At 44.3% G+C, this 19,033-nt stretch overlaps 1 protein-coding gene across 7 annotated transcripts in view; it reads left to right on the top strand.

Annotated features, from left to right (window-relative positions):
- RFX1 (regulatory factor X1) overlaps nt 1–19,033 on the top strand; it is a 529,043-nt gene that overhangs the window by 168,471 nt on the left and 341,539 nt on the right. For 4 of the 7 annotated variants that reach the window (XM_078685656.1, XM_078685642.1, XM_078685646.1 and 1 more), the window contains 2 exons: nt 13,476–13,570; nt 15,362–15,653. In XM_078685656.1, coding sequence (XP_078541782.1) covers nt 13,476–13,570; nt 15,362–15,653 — 387 coding nt within the window. The remainder of the gene's footprint in view (nt 1–13,475; nt 13,571–15,361; nt 15,654–19,033) is intronic. The other 3 variants (XM_078685660.1, XM_078685651.1, XM_078685636.1) reach the window with 1 other exon arrangement.

Here is a 19,033-nt window from a genome sequence, read left to right as displayed (position 1 = left end):
CTCTGCTTGCCTGACCAGCCATCTCTTTTTAAGTCTCCTGTGGTTTTAAGATTTTTGAAGGGCCTCACAAATAAGTTCCCTCCTTCTCCTTTTATTGTGCCTCAGTGGGACTTAAATCTTGTATTGACTTTTTTGATGGGTGCTCCCTTTGAGCCTCTTCACAAATGTCCCATGAGACTTCTTACTCTTAAAACAGTCTTCCTCGTTGTAATACCCTCGGCAAGGAGGGTAAGTGAGCTTCAAGCTCTTAGTTTCAAGCCCCCTTTCTTGACCATTCATGCTGATCGAATGGTTCTTAGGACCAGGGCTGCTTTTCTGCCTAAGGTGGTAACTCCCTTCCATCTAGGACAGTCCATTACCCTACCTACCTTCTATCCTCCCCCTCACCCTTCTAAGGAGGAAGAGAGACTGCACCGTCTGGACCCCAAAAGGGCGGTGTCTTTTTACTTGGACAGATCTAGAGACTTTCATTTGGATGACCAGCTCTTCATTGGTTTTGCTGGCTGCAAGAAAGGAAGAGCGGTCCATAAAAGAACCTTGTCGAGATGGATCGTCCTCTGCATTAAGATCTGCTACTCTTTGGCCGGTAAGGAACCACCAGAGGGTATAAGGGCTCATTCTACAAGAGCTAAGTCTTCGTCCTCAGCTTTGGCTAGAGGGGTACCGGTTGAGGACATTTGCAGAGCCGCAACTTGGGCCTCCCTCCACACTTTCGCGAAGCATTACTGCTTGGATTCCGAGGTGAGGAGGGACGGCCATTTTGCGCGCTCTGTCTTTCAGGATTTCCTGGTTTAGAAGAGTGGACACCCTCCTCCAGGAGTGGGGACTGCTGTGGGACTCTATTCACAAGGTGAGGAATCCACACGGCAGATGTATCTATCAGAAGAACAAGTTACTTACCTTCGGTAACGCTTTTTCTGGTAGATACAATATCTGCCTGTGGATTCCTCACTGACCCTCCCGCCTCCCCGTTGTCCACTCTTCTATACCAGAGTTACTGTAATGTAATGTATATATATTTTGTTGTCAGGGAAATGTTTCAATTGCTTTCCTGCATTTGCTTTACACTGTGTGTTTTGCCCTTACTATTGTGTACTGTGTATACTGTATACCTTTGTACTGTCATTGGTCCGTCCGTGTGCCTCGATGGCACGGAAAAAAGGGCGGAACTGATGTCATCACGCCGGCGTGGGCCTATTGTAGGCGTCGGTGACGTCAGCGGAGTCGCGAGCGATGTCGTGTTCTCTATGACGTCCGAGTCCACGTCGGCGCGAGGCTACAAAAAGAATTTCCGAATGTTGCTGACGCAAGGGGATATTCACAAAGTGAGGAATCCACAGGCAGATATTGTATCTACCAGAAAAAGCGTTACCGAAGGTAAGTAACTTGTTCGACAGGCCTTTTTTGACTTTTGTCGACTTCATCATTTTTTCTTCGAGGAAGACAGGGTTTAAACCGTGCGGTGCCTGTCACCGTATGATGTCGGTAGCCGACCCCCCCCATCTAGTCTGTCTTTAGTGTCTCAAGCGCAACCATGATTTAAAGTCATGCTCGGACTATTGGGCTATGGCTCTGAAGGGGCTATGGCTCTGAAGGCCCTGCGGGAGCGAGGTATAAAGCTCCTTGTGGTCCGGCAGTCAACGGCATCCAGCAAAACCACGTGATGTTCCCAGTTGCGTTCGAAGAAGAGGGGGTCGCAAGACTGCTCCCGGAGGAGCCCCAAGTTCTCTTCTTCCCACTCGAGGTCATCTGTACACTTAGGAAATTGGCATAAGAAAAAGATTATGTCCAAGCAGCTTCGCCTTGACTGTCGTCCGTCGAGGAACAAGGTAAGGAGCACTAGCGCTCTAGGCATGGTTCTGCAGAGCCGAAAAGAGGGTCAATTTTGTGCCTCCTTCCCTTTCCGGGAGCCGGAGCAACTCCCACTCAAATAGAAGAATTTTACGAGGCCATGCTCCATGTGTTTGAGCCGGCCGACCCTCTGGTGAGCCCTCAGGCCCCGTGTGGTTAGAAGGGGCCCCATCGGATTAGACGGTATTGGCTCCGGCCACGGCGCCAGTGGGGCCTCGGGGATACGATCCAGGACGGCACCAGTTGTGCCCTTGTGATCTTCCCCGGCATCAGACCCAAAGTTGGTGCCTTCTCGGCTGCCAGTGCCCACCGGTGGTTCCAGCCCCACCCTTATCCCCGATGACACGGAGTCGGAACGCCATCGCTCAACCCTGATTCAGAAGGCGAATCAACCCTGGGGTTCTATGTGGTTTCCTGAATATTATGATGTTATTTTAGACACGTGAGAGGATTGGGAGGGGTCTATAGAGCCTTTAGAACAACAGGATATTCCTGCAGAGCAGATGGACTGGTATGGGGAACTTGGGAAGGCCAGTGGACAGGACACTTCCCCAGATACTGGCATGCTCTCTCCGCCAACTGTGGCTATGGAGGAGGGGGCATGTTATGCCAGGGTGGTCAGAACAGCAGCTGATGTCCTCGGACTGGAGTTGCCCTTTGTGCAGGTCAGGACTCATCTCCTGACAAAGTGCTTCAGCCTGGACCTTCTACCTCTGAACCACTTTTTCCCTTCAATGAGGCACTTACTGATGTCCTTCGAGGCACGTGGTCCAAGCCTAGCACTTGGGCTCCTGTGAATAGGACAATTGCATGCCACCATCACCCTGCTCCGGGTGACCCAAAGTTCCTCGGCCAACACTCCACCCCTGAAAGCTTGGTGGTGCAGGCTTCTACCTCCCAGGGCGCGTTCCCTTCTGTCCCTCCGGAAAGGGAATCCGAGAGGCTGTAATCACTTGGGAAGTTGCTTTATTCCTCTAGCCTGGCATTTTGGGTGGTAAATACTGCATGCTCATTGGGCCAATTCTCCCACTCCCTTTGTGAGACAATCACCCAAGTGCTGCCACAAGTCCCGGATGAGGCCTGGGCTGTGCTCTCTCAGGCGGCTAAGGACTGGAGAGATGCAGCAAAATTTACCATAAGGTGTGGCCTTGACACAACTGATTCGCTGGGCAAAGCGATTCCTCAGTGGCCTTGCGGCGCCACGCCTGGCTTAGAACGTCTGGATACTCGGGTGATGTCCAGGCAAACTTGATGGGCATGCTGTTTGATGGATCCCGTCTTTTTGGGGACAAAGCAGACTCTGCCCTAATGCGGTTCAAGGATTCTTGAGCTATGGCCAGAATCTTGGGCCTCTCTTCTAAACCTCGTGGCCAGTCTAGCTTTCGCCCCTTTCGTGGCAGTGGAAGGGGGTCACAGCCGCATCTGCCCTATCCCAGCCACTGTCCTGCACAGATTTCACAAATTGTGAAGGGGACGTGGAGGCAGTTCTTTCCGACAAGGAATGGAAGCCATAAGTCGTCGGCCACCCTGTCCTCGGCAACTGCAGCCTCCAAGCACTCCTAGTCTTACTCTGTAAGACCACACCACTCTAGTTGGTGGGAGAATCCATCATTTTCTCCCCCACTGGAGGACCATAACATCGGACAACTGAGTCTTGCAGATCATTCAGGAGTGCTATTCACTGCCTTTCCTTTCTTTTCCTTCTCCCATTCTGCCAAATCAAGAATAGCTGGCGGAGGATGATATAAAATTGCTCAAGAGGAAGTTACATCTCTCCTAGCCAAGGGAGCTATAGAGAGGGTCCCGGATTCAGAAGTAGGCAGTGGCTGTTATTCCCACAACTTTCTGATTCCGAAGAAGAACAAAGGGATGCTGCCCATTTTAGATCTTTGTACTGTACCACCAATCTCTTCCTCAAGAATGAGAAGTTCAGGATGCTTACTTTAGCTCAGGTCTAGTTTGCCCTAGACCAAGAAGACTGGATGTTAGCATTGGACCTGCGGGATGCTTATTGTCACATCCCTATCCTGCCGGGCCACAGGCGTTACCTGTGGTTCAAGGTAGGCAACAAGCACTTTCAGTTTACCTTGCTCCCCCTTGGCCTTATCAGTGCCCCTCAGGTGTTCACCAAGGTGATGGCGGTGGTTGCAGGTCATCTGCGCAGGTTATGGGTGTCAGTCTTCCCCTTCCTCAACGACTGTCTGTTGAAGGGGTCCTCACCCCAGGCTGTCGTCTCCCACCTTCAGACTACGGTGAACCTCCTGCATTCACTGGGCTTCTCTATAAACGTGCCCAAGTCACACCTGACACCTCAGACGCTCCCTTTCATTAGTGCTGTTCTGGACACCGTGCAGTTTCGGGCCTATACTCTAGAGCAGCGAGTACAGGATATTCAGGTTATGATTCCGATGTTTCAGCCTCTATCCTGGATTTTAGTTAGACTGACTCTGAGGCTATTGGGCCTCATGGCCTCCTGCATCCTGTTAGTAAAGCATGCTAGGTGGCATATGCAGGCTCTGCAGTGGGACCTCAGGTTCCAGTGGGCACAGCATTGAGGAAATCTCACTGATGTAGTCCAGATCTCGAAAGGAACTGCGAGAAAACTGCAGTGGTGGTTGACAAACCACGATTGAGTCAATGGCAGACCCCTTCCCCAACCAGAGCTCCCAGTTGTTGCTGGGATGGGGGCGGCCATCTGGGAGAGGTGGAGATCAGGGGACACTGGTCTCCGGCGGAGTCAGGGGCTCTACATCAATTTGTTTGCGCTTCGAGCGATTCGGTTGGCATTGAAAGCATTTCTTCCCTTTGTCAAGGGGAAGTTATTGCAGGTGTTCATGGACAACAACACCGCCATATGGTACTGCAACAAGCAGGGCGGGGTGGGGTCATGGACCCTTTGGCGAGAGGCCCTGCGTCTCTGGATATGGCTGGAACCGCAGGACATAACCCTGGTGGTTCAACACCTGGCAGGCTCTTGAATGCCAGAGCGAACAAACTCAGCCGCCAGTGTCCAGCGAATCACGAATGTCATCTCCAGTTGAAGGTGGCGCGAGGTCTCATTCAGCACTGGGGAGATCCTTGGTTAGATCTGTTCACCTTCGGAGAAAACGCGCAGTGTCAGCAATACTGCTCACTGGAGTTTCCAAGGCGGCTATCTCTCGACAAGGACTTTCGTCGCGAGTGGAACTCAGGCCTGTTGTATGCCTTTCTGCCCATTACACTCCTGCCCAGGCTCCTGAAGAAGATCAGGAACGACTGGGCCCAAGTCATTCTTGTGGCTCCGGACTGGGCGAGGAGAGTCTGGTATCCAGACCTTCTGAAAATGAGCAGCAGCAGAAGCAGGGCAGGGTGCTCTACCCAAACCTGTCAACTCTTCACCTCCATGCGTGGAGATTGAGCGGCGGTAGTTGATGGCTTCTGACTTTCCTCCTGTAGAATGCAACATTATTTTGGCGTCCGGGCAGCCCTTCACTAAGACGGTGTACGCCTGCTGTTGGCAGATGTTTGTATTATACTCTACAGAAAGGTCTATTGACCCTCTTTCTGCTTCTCTTTCCACTGTTCTTCTGTTCATTCTAACCCTTGCTCAGCAGGGCTTTATGTTGGCTACTCTTAAAGGTTATCTATCTGCTCTATCCGCTTTTTTGCGGCTGCCAGACCAACCCTCTCTCTTTAGGTCTCCAATTGTAAATAGGTTTTTGAAGGAGCTGGCTCACTTGTTTCCGGCCTCGCCCTTTGTTATGCCGCAGTGGGACCTTAATTTGGTCCTCATTTTTCTTATGTGTGCTCCTTTCGAGCCTCTGCAAAGTTGTCGCCTCTGGCTGCGCACAGTCAAGACAGCCTTTCTTGTGGCAATAACATCTGCCCAGAGGGTGAGTCAGTTGCAGGGGCTATCTTGTACGCCTCCCTACATGATGTCTTTTCCAGATAAAGTGGTGCTTTGCACCCTTGCTTAATTTTTGCCGAAGGTGGTGACTCCATGCCATCTGGGTCTGTCTATCATGCTTCTTTGCTCCCCCGCATCCCTCTAAGGAAGAGGAGCGTCTCCATCGTCTGTACCCAAAAAGAGCGTTGTTGTTCTACCTTGACCGCACAAAAGAGATCCGGGTGGACAGCCAACTCTTTGTGGGGTACGTGGGAGCTTAGAAGGGTCGGGCAGATTAGAAAAGGACCATCTGTCACTGGGTTATTTTCTGCATTAAGATCTGCTATGCTCTGGCTAAGAAGCAGTCCCCTGAGGGATTAAGGGTCTATTCCACCAGAGGAAAGGCTGTGACTATGCCATGGCTTGGTGTGTCCCAGTCCTGGACATCTGTCAGGCAGCAACGTTGGCATCTTTTTACACATTTGCCAAGCACCACTGCCTGGACCGTCAGGTCCACAGGGACGGGCATTTTGTTTGCTCGGTCCGCAACCCCCTGCCGGGTGAGTATGGCTTGGGTATCTAATTCAAAGGCAAGGAATCTGCAGCTAAAAGTCTCTACCAGAGGAACACGTTTACTCGATATCTGGTAGAGACAATATCTAGCTGCAGATTCCTTATAGGCCCACCAATGCCTCCCTCCTTTGCGGACTTCTTATGTTAGGGCTAGGGTTATCCCCTTTTTCAGGGCCCTAGTTCACATACGTTTACGTCAGTTACCTCGTGGCTCTGTGCTTCTGGCATGGAAAAAACTAAAAGTACTGATGTCTGTGCGCCTGAGTGGTGCCTATATAGGTGAACGCGGCGTCATAACCGACGCCCACAACATCACATGGAGCCACCCGACGGTGCACGCAAGGGGTTTTGCACGAGCAAAAGTTTTCCAGATCCATCCTGACGCCTGGGAAATTCAAAAGTTAGGAATCTGCATCTAGATATTGTCTCTACCAGATAATGTGTTACCGAAGGTAAGTAACTTGTTAGTCAGATCCAATATAGAGTGGTTACAAGCTCTGATTTCGAAGCTCCTCATCCAGCATTTTGCACAGGGTGTCGAGAACATCTTCCACAGGCAGTCTAGCACAGGTGGTATACCTAGTGAACAGCAGATTGGCAACTGGGAGACTTTTAAGACCCCAAAGTAAAATGTATATTTAATCTTGCTACTTCTTAGTAACAAAAGCTCCTAGAGGATTTTTCACTCCATATTAGACCCCAAAGGTAGAAATGGATTAAAAATTAAAATTTCTGGCTGCTAGTGCTTGACTACTGCTTGCGGTTTGGATAGCCACCAAAGATTTGCTGGGTGTATATTTCGTTTACCAATCATCCCAAAGCACATGAGCGGGAGCAGACTTTCTGAAACTTCAAATTTCATGTACCCATTCAAGGTAATGCAAGATTTGTAGAAAGCACCAGAGTCCTGGTTGAATTTGTTCTCCAGATTGTGTTTGAGAAATTAACACCCATTTCAGTCCAAGTGAAAAAACACATGAGGCTAGTGAAGGTCACAAAGACCACAAAAGTATTCGCCCTGGAAAACCGGCTCTTTTCTATACATAAAAAATCTCTACAATATCAGAGATTTCCTCATCCATCAGTCCAGTAAAACAGATTTCCTTTCTTCTGTGTACTTTGTTTTGTATTTATGTATTTTCACTCAAAAACCTAAAGTTTGGGTTCCATAGCATTGTGTATTTTCATAGTTCAAAATGCTCAATTCCACATGAAAACCTTGCAAATGTGACTGTGGTGTCAATGGTTCCCGAAAACGGGAGACTGGTAGGACAGATGGAGTCTGTCTCTAGTAGTACTTCAGTCATACGCTTATGGGGCAAGAAGAACATGTTTAGAGTAGTCTCTGTCCAGAAATTTCCCCACCCCTAAAATCAATTGTGACAAGGCCCTTTGAAGAGAATGGCTGGGTTACTTACATAGAACAAATTATATTATAGGGAAAATTATTGTCTTAAAATTAGTCCACCGTATGAATATCCTCAGGCACCGTATGAATATCCTCAGGTTGAGAGCAGTTCTCCTTGCCCTGAAGTTGTTTTTGCCTTTTATAACATTGAGCTACATCTGAATCAAGGTGAACAATGGCACAATAATGTATTACCTGATAAATTGGGAGCGACAACATCCAGAAATCTCTCCATGAAGCCTCAAAAAATGTGCTTCTGGCTTGCAATCAAACCATTGCAATTCCCCTTCCAAGTTTTTAAAACAGGAAGGCAAACCAGTTAAGCAGACCTCCCTGGAGGGCATGAATGCATGCTGAACGTCGGATGTGCCTGAGGATTTCAGTCAGGAAAACAGAGTCTTATTCTTTGTAACGGCAAGAAACTCAAAATGCAGAGCCTTTGTGTTCGGCTTCCAGAGCTTATTTCCAAGGAGATTGCCTTTTTCATTGAGTGGTCAGAAATGTATCTATATACTGACCTTGGTTACTCTGCTCTCCACAGTGATCATTAATTCCATGCAGCACAGAGATAACATATGCACTGGAAGTAGCTTATGAAGCTACCTGGAATCGAAACAGCTTCCTGGTGCTATATTGCAAAAGTTACTTTGGAACCGGTTAGGTAAATTGAAGCCAGGAATGAAGCTTAAAACTGCAAAAAAGGTTGATTTTTAGTTTTTTGTAAAGGTATGGTGCTTTTTGATCTGTTTAATTCTTTGGTTAAAGAAATCCATTTTACTTCTATGAGCGATCTAACTTTCATAGCTACATAGTAACAAAAAAGTAGAACTTGGCTCTCTGCAAAGAGTATACCTTGTCACCATATTTTGCAAACATTTTGGGACAAGTTTGTAGACTAGCTTGTGTTCCAAGCTGACTAATTAATTTGGAAAAGATTCTTCTCCAGGCCTGGACCCAATTGATGAAGTCTTGTGGAAACTTGTATGACTTTAACAAGTTCAACTGCCCTGTTTAGTATTTTTTGACAGTAGCCTCAAATATATATAGTTACCGTAATCTAGGCAAGAATGTGTTTATGTACCTACCACAGATGAATATATATCCGAAGGCATAAAAGGCAGATTTGTGCCAAGAGTCCCTGATCTGAAGGTACAACAGGACATGACATAATTAATTTGTGTATTCAAATGTAAGCCAAACTTTAAATAAAACCTGAGATATTTTACATTTCTGAAGTGTTAGTCTGCTGGCACATGATTGAAGAAGACCAAAGATTGTTTTCCAGTGCTGAAACTCAGTATCCCACCAGCAACAAATCAGTTTTATCAGCATTACGCATCACAAAATTATCTTATGTCCACTGAATTTTGCTGTGGCATGATCAAAAAAGAGAAACATGTTGCATTCACTGTTTCCAAGACCTAATACTGCTAAATGACCTTCTTGCATATTTTGGTCAACTGTATCAAAACCTGGTTGTACATCCTGTGTTTTTTAACTCTCCTTACCAGGCCCAGCACTGCAGCAAAGACTTTTTGTGCTCCATGGCATGTCCAACATGACTAACCCTTTTTTCCTTGCCCGGTGACACTTTTTGGAATAGATTACTTTTTCAAGAGAAAAGATTCAATAAAACTGAGCAAGCCAATGCGCGAACAGTGGGGGATCAGGGTCCAGTCAGGCCATCGCGATGCATCTAAGACGTGCCCAGGAGTATTTTCCTCCAACAATACAACAACCAATTTGCCAAGAACGTATTGACAATTTTCACTATCACTGGGGAATAGAGTAATTGGCCTATAATTATAGAGAATCTGATTTATGGTTTTTAAGTTTAAATATTTTTATTAAAGAACACTGTGTTTGATGCACAAAGCGGAACCCCTGCAAACACATGGCACCTAGGCTCTGGATTTCAGATTTCCATTAAGGCGTCCTTGGGTAGTTATCCTATAGCTTGCTACAGCTTCTGGGAACGAACTCTGACCCGAGTACAAGGGGAAGTAAAAGGAACGGGGAAAGCAAATTGCATCTGAACCAACATATAAGAATACCAAGCTTACGCTGCCAGTCCCAAACATACGAGAAAATATCAGGAGAATCGGTAGCCCCCACAAGGTGATCAATCCCTGTGAAAAAGGAACCAGTAGCTTAGGAATCCTTCGGCCCTTATTGACAGACTTGTGTACCCTTTGGTTGGGTAAAGAACCTTTCCCTCACGCTCAACTCTTAGGTTTGCTGTGAACTAGAGGGATGCTTAAAGTCCATTTGCTATCAAATAGTTCTTTATGCCTTCTGAGGAGCATTGTTTGACTGCCATCATGAGACCAACTTCTTAGCTGCCGCCACTTTGTGTCGCTCCTCACTGACTTAACTCCCTCTCTTGATGCCATGTAATCCTGGTAAGCACACTCAGCCCCCCAGCTTCGTTGCCTACAAATTCACTTCCGGCTCTTCTCTAGGGAGCACACCAATGGTCCATAGGTTGGAGGGGAAGTGCTTACTTTGTTTTTAAGTTGTTTATGTGTCAAGGAAGTAAATGCACAGTTCTCAAAATGTGTTCTCTGATCTGACTATCTGTTTCTGATTTCAAGGCCAAGACACACTGGCCTAAACAGCCCACAGCCTTGTTGTTGCTCATTAGCTTTTCCTTTATGTCACCCATAAAGCCGTCAAGTGAGCTATAATAGACTCTATATTTGGGTTTGATTTTTGCAAGTTTGGCAACACTATGGTAAGCTCAACATTTGTCTAGCCAGATCAATGCCAGCTAACTCCTCTGACTCGCTTCCCTGAAAGATCCTTGGAGGTTAGTAATTTCAGCAGAAAAAAAATTCCTTCTGGATTACTGGGGGGTCAAATTTTAATTTCTTCAAGGGACATGATGAGGTGCTAATGAGGTGTTACCCACTGTGCCTAGCAAGACTAGTGTGGTCATTAAGCTCCCAATTGTTCCCAACTTGTGGGCAATGCTCCATCATGTGCGCAGAAAGACACTGGATGACCCATCAGGGCCAATCCTCCATTGCCATCTTGCCACTCAGCCAGCTCTACCAGTGCAGATCCTTCGCACATATTAACATTTTTAGGAAGTGGCTTGATTGGGAACAATTCCTGATTTAAAGAAAAGATTGACTGTTTTAGTAATAACTTTTATTATCTCAACATTTTGTTTTGTAATATGAAAATGGAATAGGGTTTCCTCTGGAAATCCCATTTGTTTTGATGCACAATGAACTTACATTTTTCCTCAAAAATATAAGCCACCAAATAATTTGTTTCTGTGATAAACACTTTTCAGCAAAGCACAATCTTAACCTGTCACAAGGATCTTGTGAGGCTTGTAGTTCAAGATTCAGTCTAATTAAGTGAGCAAAATCTCTGCCAAATGAAAATAGTTCAAGAGGAGAATAAGAAAGTGTAAAACATAAACACTTTGTGGTAGCGCTCACACAAAGGTGGTTTGTCTTCAGTAAGGCTCCATAGCATTGTGGTTGATGTATTCCTTCTTTTTTTTTTGTTTTGTTTTTGTTTTTGGTTCGTAAGAGCTTTATTTATAGTTTCCAACAAAACACAGCTTCATGCCTACAACCCTGAGGCCGGCTGCTTTGTAAAAAAAGATATTTTTCGGATGTAGATTACACAGCTGTTCAGCCGACAACCTCCGGTCCGGCAGCAATTTATCCAGGATGTCACTACACATCACCACATTACTTACCACAAATCGTATTTCCTCTTACTTTTGTATTTTTCTAACAAAACTCAACTTTTGACTCAATAGTGTTACAAACATGGTATAGCACTGCACCTAATTGTGTAAAGTGTCTCTTGCGGCCAGTCTAAGCGCCCACATTGCTCATCTCTGCTCCTGGTACCCCCCCTGTATTTGTCCAACTGCCTGTTGTCTGCCGACCAATCAGTTTTATTCCGGCCTAGATTCAAGTATCAGTTCTCATCCCTCCTCATCGTCTGAGCTTTCTATGTCGTCCTCTTCCAGAGGGTCACATAGGTCTCCCGATGTATTCCTTCTTTATTTAAGTGACATACTGATAATTGTCAATGTGGTAAATTCCTTTTTATTAAAAGAATACAGTTAATTTTTCACTAATGCTCTCTCCCGAAATCATGACATCTGCTTTCATTAACCGCATGCGTGCGGTCGATATTCTGCTCCTGCGCTGGGCTTTACAAAAACCCATTATTCATGACGAGCTGGGCTCGTCATGAGCGTGCGAGGAGGCTACCTCATGACGAGCCCAGCTCGTCATGAGCGTCGAAGGGGTTAAAGCTCTACAGAGTCAGAGGAACTTAGATGGTACTGGTTTCAATTCTTCAGAAAGGTTCAACTGGTACAATACCCAGGTACCTGTTACAGCAAGGGAGCAACCTATCGACACATTCCCCTCATCCACTAAAGCAAAACTGGAGGTTGCTCATTCTCCTACGTCACACCCAAGACATGGAACTGCCTCCTCAGCACATCAGAGCCTCCTCCTCACTTCTTGAGTTCCATAAGAAGCTGAAGAACTAGCTCTTTGTATAAGCACCTTGGGACCACAAACCTACACACCTGCCTGAGCGCTTGGATACCCTCTCGGGTGATTATTGCTCTATACAAATCAACATAACAAGACATAACATAACATCCTTTCAAAAGACCATTGTGCACTCAAGAGAGTGTTCTGGTGTTCTGAGAAGCAAATTCACCAAAGAACTAATTTTCAAATTAATCAGAATAAACTATTTCCTCAGCTTCATTCTTCCCGCATCTGGACAGGACATATAAAAACAAATGAACATATACGCCGTTCAGGCGATAATATTCCTTATTTTAGGAAAGTTTACATTTGGCCTTTCAGTCAAATATGTTTTAAAGCTCATAAAATTAATTCTGATTGGTTCTATTAAAAAAGACAGAACTTGCTTATCTTACAATGACTTATTTTTACTATGAGATAAGTTGCAATGCCTATAATTGTATCTATTGGAATGTGTTGGCTTAGATATTTTAAAAATCAAAGAAAATGCCCTCAATATGAAACTAATATTACAAGTAGCATTGCTTTTTGTTACCTGTTAATTAAGTATTCCACACTTGTTGATATATTTTTTTTTTGGTAGTGTGATTATCTTGTATTTTCATTTGATTGTCTAGTTGACTATCACTTACTGTCTGCACTTACCCTTTTAAAAAATAAATTAGTACTATTTAACAACTGTGATTCGTTTAAAAGATTTTAATATATGAGACATGTTTGTTAATGTTGTTTGTGTCTTTATTATGTAACTAAAGTGGACCATTTATTTTGCTGAAATCAGCAGGTTGTGTGGCATGATGAGATGGCTGTGAAGTCTATGTTTACGTGGTTAGCTGTTCACGTTGAATTGCATAATTTCAGAATCTGCGACAATAATTGTACACATAAGCTAGGGGAGCTTGTAATATTGGCATGCACTACAGAGCCACAGGGCATGATGAGCATTCTTTAATTAGAGTGTGTATGATTGAAGATTTTATAATATGAGCATTTGATGTGAGTGGGCTTTGTGCATAGGAGTTAATCTTAATATGAGCATGTGCAGGATGGCACTAGGGCGCAAAGCACATGCTCTGTGAGTGTGCTCAGTCTTGTTCTATTGTAACGAGGAGGGTTGCATTGGGGGCTCTACAATGGTAGGGCTGTGGCATAAAGAAGACTCTGAAGAATTATGTCTTCAGTGTAGAGGCTCAATCTCTTATTTTCAAGCACTGACTTGCAGCCATCACTGTCCTTGCAGGTTCAGCAGCTCCAGCAGGTGCCTGTGCAACATGTGTACCAGAACCAGGTGCAGTATGTGGAAGGAGGAGATGCCAGTTACACTGCAAGTACAATGTGAGTATTGTGCAGCCAAGTCAGTGGTACTCCATGTATGTCTCACGCCTAGAGGTATGGCCCTATGATAGTCACTGTGACTGTAAGACACTTGCAGTGAGAAGGTTATTGCTCTAGTGCAAAGGTGTGCCTGTCTGTAGGACCGCCCTTGAACTGACTGGGAATTCATCAGCATTGACTTTCTCAGCTGAGTCAGTAATGTTTGTTGAGTCTGACCCCAACACGGTCCTGCAAGGAACTTCACACTTCCTGCTGACCCATAGCGACAGCTACCCCATTCAATTCTCTGGCGACTGTTAATCCAGTTTACTTCTTGACTGCTTCCATTTGAATAGTGTCCCAAGTGAAAACGGACTACCAGACCCGTGTCGCCCTGTTAAACTATTGACACCAAGACCCTAAACACCCTAAATTCACCATTTTCAATTAGATCAGACTTTTCTTTCGTTTGGGCTGTGAGATATTGCGCAAAAAAAGGATTTCTGGTCTAATTTAAGCTGCTAACTCAGTCGTCCAATCTCAAACCCACTGAGGTGTCACGGGACAGTGAAACAACAGGCCACGGGGCACATGTGACATACACAATTGATACATTGCATTCTTTTGTCCGGCACTTCTTTCCCATTGACTGGAACTGGTTGCAGATACTGTAGTAAAACCCAAGTCTCGAATATTACAAAAAGTGACTGGACCCTTCTGATTTGAATAAAATGTATTTAGAAATATTTTTAATTTATTAGACTGTACATTTAGAAAGAAATAGCACAGCAACCTAATGAATATGTTTGAGGTTGAACGTCTGCCACAGATGGTCTTTATCTTCGTTTTAACTGCCCTTTTTACTCTGCTGTCCTTTTTACTTCGCTGTACTAATAGTCAGTGTTTTCTATGAAATGGCAAGGCAGAATTTCTCTGTGCAGTGATATACCTTTCTTAGTTTCTGACCCCCCTACAACCTTCTAAAGTCTTTACTGTTCCAAATATAGGCCTCACATCTTTTACTCTCCGATACAGCACTAGGACTGGAGTAGAGGCAGTAACATTTCTTGTCCGATCAGACAGCTTGTACCTCAGCCATCCTTGGCTTTCCATATGGCCAATCTGCCTCTGGCTAAAATAGTGATTGCCTTTGAAACACTTCTGTGCTGCTATTCTGCGTTTGCTTTATTGTGCATTGCATGTGTTCTGTATACTGCAAGCATGAAGCATCAAGCTGTCTGTATAATACAAACACATCATAAACAACATGAGCTATAAACATGCTCCAAATGTACATTCGGTTGTCTAGCTATAATGGCTGTTCTGTGTTTTCGGCTGCGTGTTACACTGCTGTAGGGTTCCCTTCATGACCTTGTGGCCGTGTAGCTACAGGAAAATAAATGTTCTCATTGTCATCGGATGACTTCTACAAGTTAGACCATTAACTAATACCTGCTCCAGGTTGTGGTCCAAAACGTACTACGTGTTAATAATGCTGGTATTTTCCTACATGTGTGTACTTATTTAGATATATCTAAGTCTTCTATCCCTTGCCACCTTTTTCAGTGAGTCTTACACAGTATATGAATCCATGCAGGAGAAATAAAGGAAAAAAATAAGCATGCACAGAGTGTGAAGGAAGCTGTGTCTCTGACAGTGCATATTCGGTTTATGAGTAAAAATGTGGTGTTGCTTTTTAGGTGGGTGTTTGGAGTGAATCAGGTGGGGAAGCGTCGCAGTTCTTGTTCTTGGAGAAAGGATCAGTTTGTATTACTTCCAACTTTCAGACATTTCCTGATCTTTCCTTTACAGCAGATCCGGCGCCTACCCCTACACTGAGACTCAGCTTTATAGCCAGAACCCTCCAGCCACCTACTATGAGTCACAGGATGCTCCTGCACAGGACAGCAGCCCAGCCACCTCACAGGCAGTGGCCGGCAGTGGATCAGTTCCCATGTACGTCAGTGGAGGGCAGATTGTGTCTAACCAGAGTGGAGGTAGTGGAGGCGGAGCAGCAGCGGGCACTTATGTAATTCCAGGAGGATACCTACTGGGGAGCTCCAGCCAGACCTACTCACATACCACACGTGCCTCCCCGGCCACTGTAAGTATCTAGAGTTATTCCATGTCACACGCCATGCAGGCTTAAAAAAATCATAAAATTGTTACCAGACCTGTGTGTCTAGTGTCTTAAATAATCTACTTGACTTAATTGTAATGCTCTTGACCCATAAACTGGTCTCAAATTATGTGATCCTTGGCCAATATTTTAATTCACTGAGCCGCCATTTTCTTCATTATCACATATGAGAGCACCTTCAAATATGCGAGTTCAGTGTGTCTGCTGTACAAAAAAACTATTTTGTTTGATTTAAAAGACTATACTTTTTCTCCATATATAATACAAAACTAGCCACATATAGGATACACATGACCCCTGATGTGCATCTTAGTTCATTAACCACATTGTCTTCAGGGCGGGGCAGGAATGTTTCTCAAATCGCTTTTAATAAATACAAAACTAAAGCATGAAGTGGTAGCACACTGTCATTTGCAATCAGCACATTTTCCATTGAAATAGCCATATTTCCCACTGACATGCGGTTTTACTGATAAAAGTATACAATGCACAAGCAATAATATTTGGAAATAGAGTTTCTGAAAATATTTGTCATTTGCACATCACCAAGTAAAGTGTTCTGAATTGTTTTGCTCCTATTTAAATAATCTATGTTTGCATCAAACTTCTGAATTACAAAAAAAATTTGCTTTTGAAATTCTTGATATATTTTGACATATTTGTACTTTCCATTTACGAGCTAATTAAATGTGGTGTGTTAGAAAACAGAATGACATCCTTCTACCTTTTGTTTCACCATGATTGACAAATGGCTCACTTGACACAATCCTCTAACTGTAGTAAGAGAAAGAAAAGTAAACACCATTTTCCAGGATAAGATAAGCAGCAATTAGTAAAAAGACAAACTGACAATTGACCTCTGTCTTTGAACAGACAGCACACGTTTCAAGATAAAAACAAGATTTAAAGGCATCTTTATGGCTCATTCACTTTCTGAATGAACAGAAAACCTGTTCCTTTCCAGCTCAAGTTCACCTCCAGAACAGACCAGTAGGTCCTAAAAATACCTCGACTTGATAAAACCTGTCTCGCCATAGCGAGTGGGCGATTAGATTTTTCGAGCCCTGCATGTGTCATGCGTGCATCATATACAGCTTTACCATTGTAAACCTATTAACCAGTACTGTGCACCCCAAAAACATAAACTTCACTTCAGTGCTATGCAACCATTTCTGCTTAAAGAGATGCTCCTCCTAGTGACTGTGAGTTACTTTCCATGTTCTTTCAGAATTTTGGGATCTTCATTGGCAAGTAGATGTTATGTTTAATGCACTCGCTCAGCAAACCTTTTTTTGGTCAGAGAAAACAACTTCTCAAAAGGTTAGTTTGTTTTCTCTGAACAAAAAATTAAATTCTTGCGCGTGGGGGCCATTTAACATTTTTCCTACCCGTGTTAGACAGTCACTGTGGGTGGAATGACTGGCTTTGTGACCCAGTAGTTCAGCAAGCTCCACTGATAGTAGCCCATTGATTTTCCTGACTTTATAGTGGGGGAATTTGGCAGGCTGGAGGAACCACCAGGTTATGGCCTTTCGCCTGCTCCGCCAAACCAAGAATTCAATAAGTATCTTCACCCACGTACGAGGCTCCATACACTTTCCAAAATCTTTTTTTTTTTTAAAGAGGATGTTTATCTTTTTTGAGATAAATAGATACGAAAAAGGAAATTTGTTCCTTGTGAAATGTTCACTGCTCTTTATGAATGTTGAACAACTGCATATCTAGAAATGCTTTACAAGACAAATAAAGTCACATTTTATTTCCTTCTTTTTTTTAATGGTAGTCAAGTCGATGGGCAAAATGACATACAGGAGGTAACAACCAGTACACATTCTTAACGCTGCTTTTTAAATATGAAAAATGAAAAGAAAGTGGGCATATAAGAAGCACAGGTTTACAGCTAGTGATTTTCAGCCTGGTAGCCAGACCTTCCAGGATATAGTCACACAGACACAGACATTTTGTAGCACAGTATGTGAAATTATGTGGCATACTGTTGCACTTTTAGTAGCTCGTTCGAGCTGGTTTTATTTTGTTGCAGTTCATTATTTTTTCATAGTTTTAGTTTGGATATTGAATGTAAACTGAGTCACCATGTTAGAAGATATATATATACCTATATATTTACACCCACATGCATATCCTACCCCTCAACATCTTTTGCAACAAAGAACAGTATGCACTCTCACTTGCTCACTGGTTTTGCTATGTATTACCACATATCTTGAAGGGGTGATCATACATAATAAAAGCACTTTGCAATAGATGAAAGTACTGTGTTATCACTGTGGAAGTGTGTGTTGATCTTTGTTGCAACTGATGCTGTGGGGAAATTAGTATAGTACCAGGCCTGATGTGGCAAACACACTGGCTAGCAGCTATAGAGGAGGACAGATGTGTGTGTGAATATATATATATATATATATATATATATATATATTTTTTTTTTTTTTTTTTTTTTAAAGGACTAGTTGTTGAATGCAGCCAATCAGCTGCTAGCACTAGAACCTTCCCAGCAGAGGCAGTTTCCCTCAGATTTTCACTGCATGTCGTGTGTGCAGGGAGTCTTCCTGAATTCTACTCAGTTTTCTACCTTACAGGTTTTTACTTCAAAAATTTCTACTCGTCATGTCTGATAAGAAAGGACTCTTTCGCCCTGCAAGACCTGTGGCAAGAAGAGAGTTCATGTTGATGATCCTCACAAGGTCTGCATTTACTGCCTCCACCTAGCTCATGAGATAAAACAGTGCAAAATCTGTCGCACTTTCTCTTCTAAGCATTAAGAGACCGAAAGGGGAGGCTGCTTCTGTGGTTTCAGTCCACAAAGCACCGCAAGTCATCGGAGGAGGACAGTGATGGTTCACCCAGACCTCATAAAAGAGCAAGGTCTGAAGAGAAATACTCTGGAGAGGGCTGGAAACACCTTACCCTCTCCAGAAAGCAAGTGCTCAAAAAAGGGGAAACATTCTAAGGTCTCTTTTGAGCCTTCGTCTTCTGTTTCCTCTACCCCTCTGAGGAAAGAAAAGAAGCAGCACAGAGCCTCTTCATCAGATCCTGGAAAGAGCAGAATTGAAAAATCCTCATTGACGACAGCACCGTCGACGACAAGTTACACGATCACGTCGTCGACCCTGTCGACATCAGGTAGGATGACGCCTAAGGCCATCTACGGGTCCATACCATCGATGAAGATATCGTTGACGCAGTCACCATCGATGTCTACCCCATCTGTGCAGTCGGCGAGCGTTACAGTAGCGAAGCCGTCGAAGATTCTGTCAACATCTACACCGTCGACGACACTGTCGACGACAGGTTCGCCGACGATGCCACCATTGACGATGATT

This window comes from Lissotriton helveticus, chromosome 1_1 (assembly GCF_964261635.1).
Source record: "Lissotriton helveticus chromosome 1_1, aLisHel1.1, whole genome shotgun sequence".
In the NCBI taxonomy this organism is placed as follows: Eukaryota; Metazoa; Chordata; class Amphibia; order Caudata; family Salamandridae; genus Lissotriton; species Lissotriton helveticus.
This window is presented reverse-complemented; position numbering and strand designations above follow the sequence as displayed.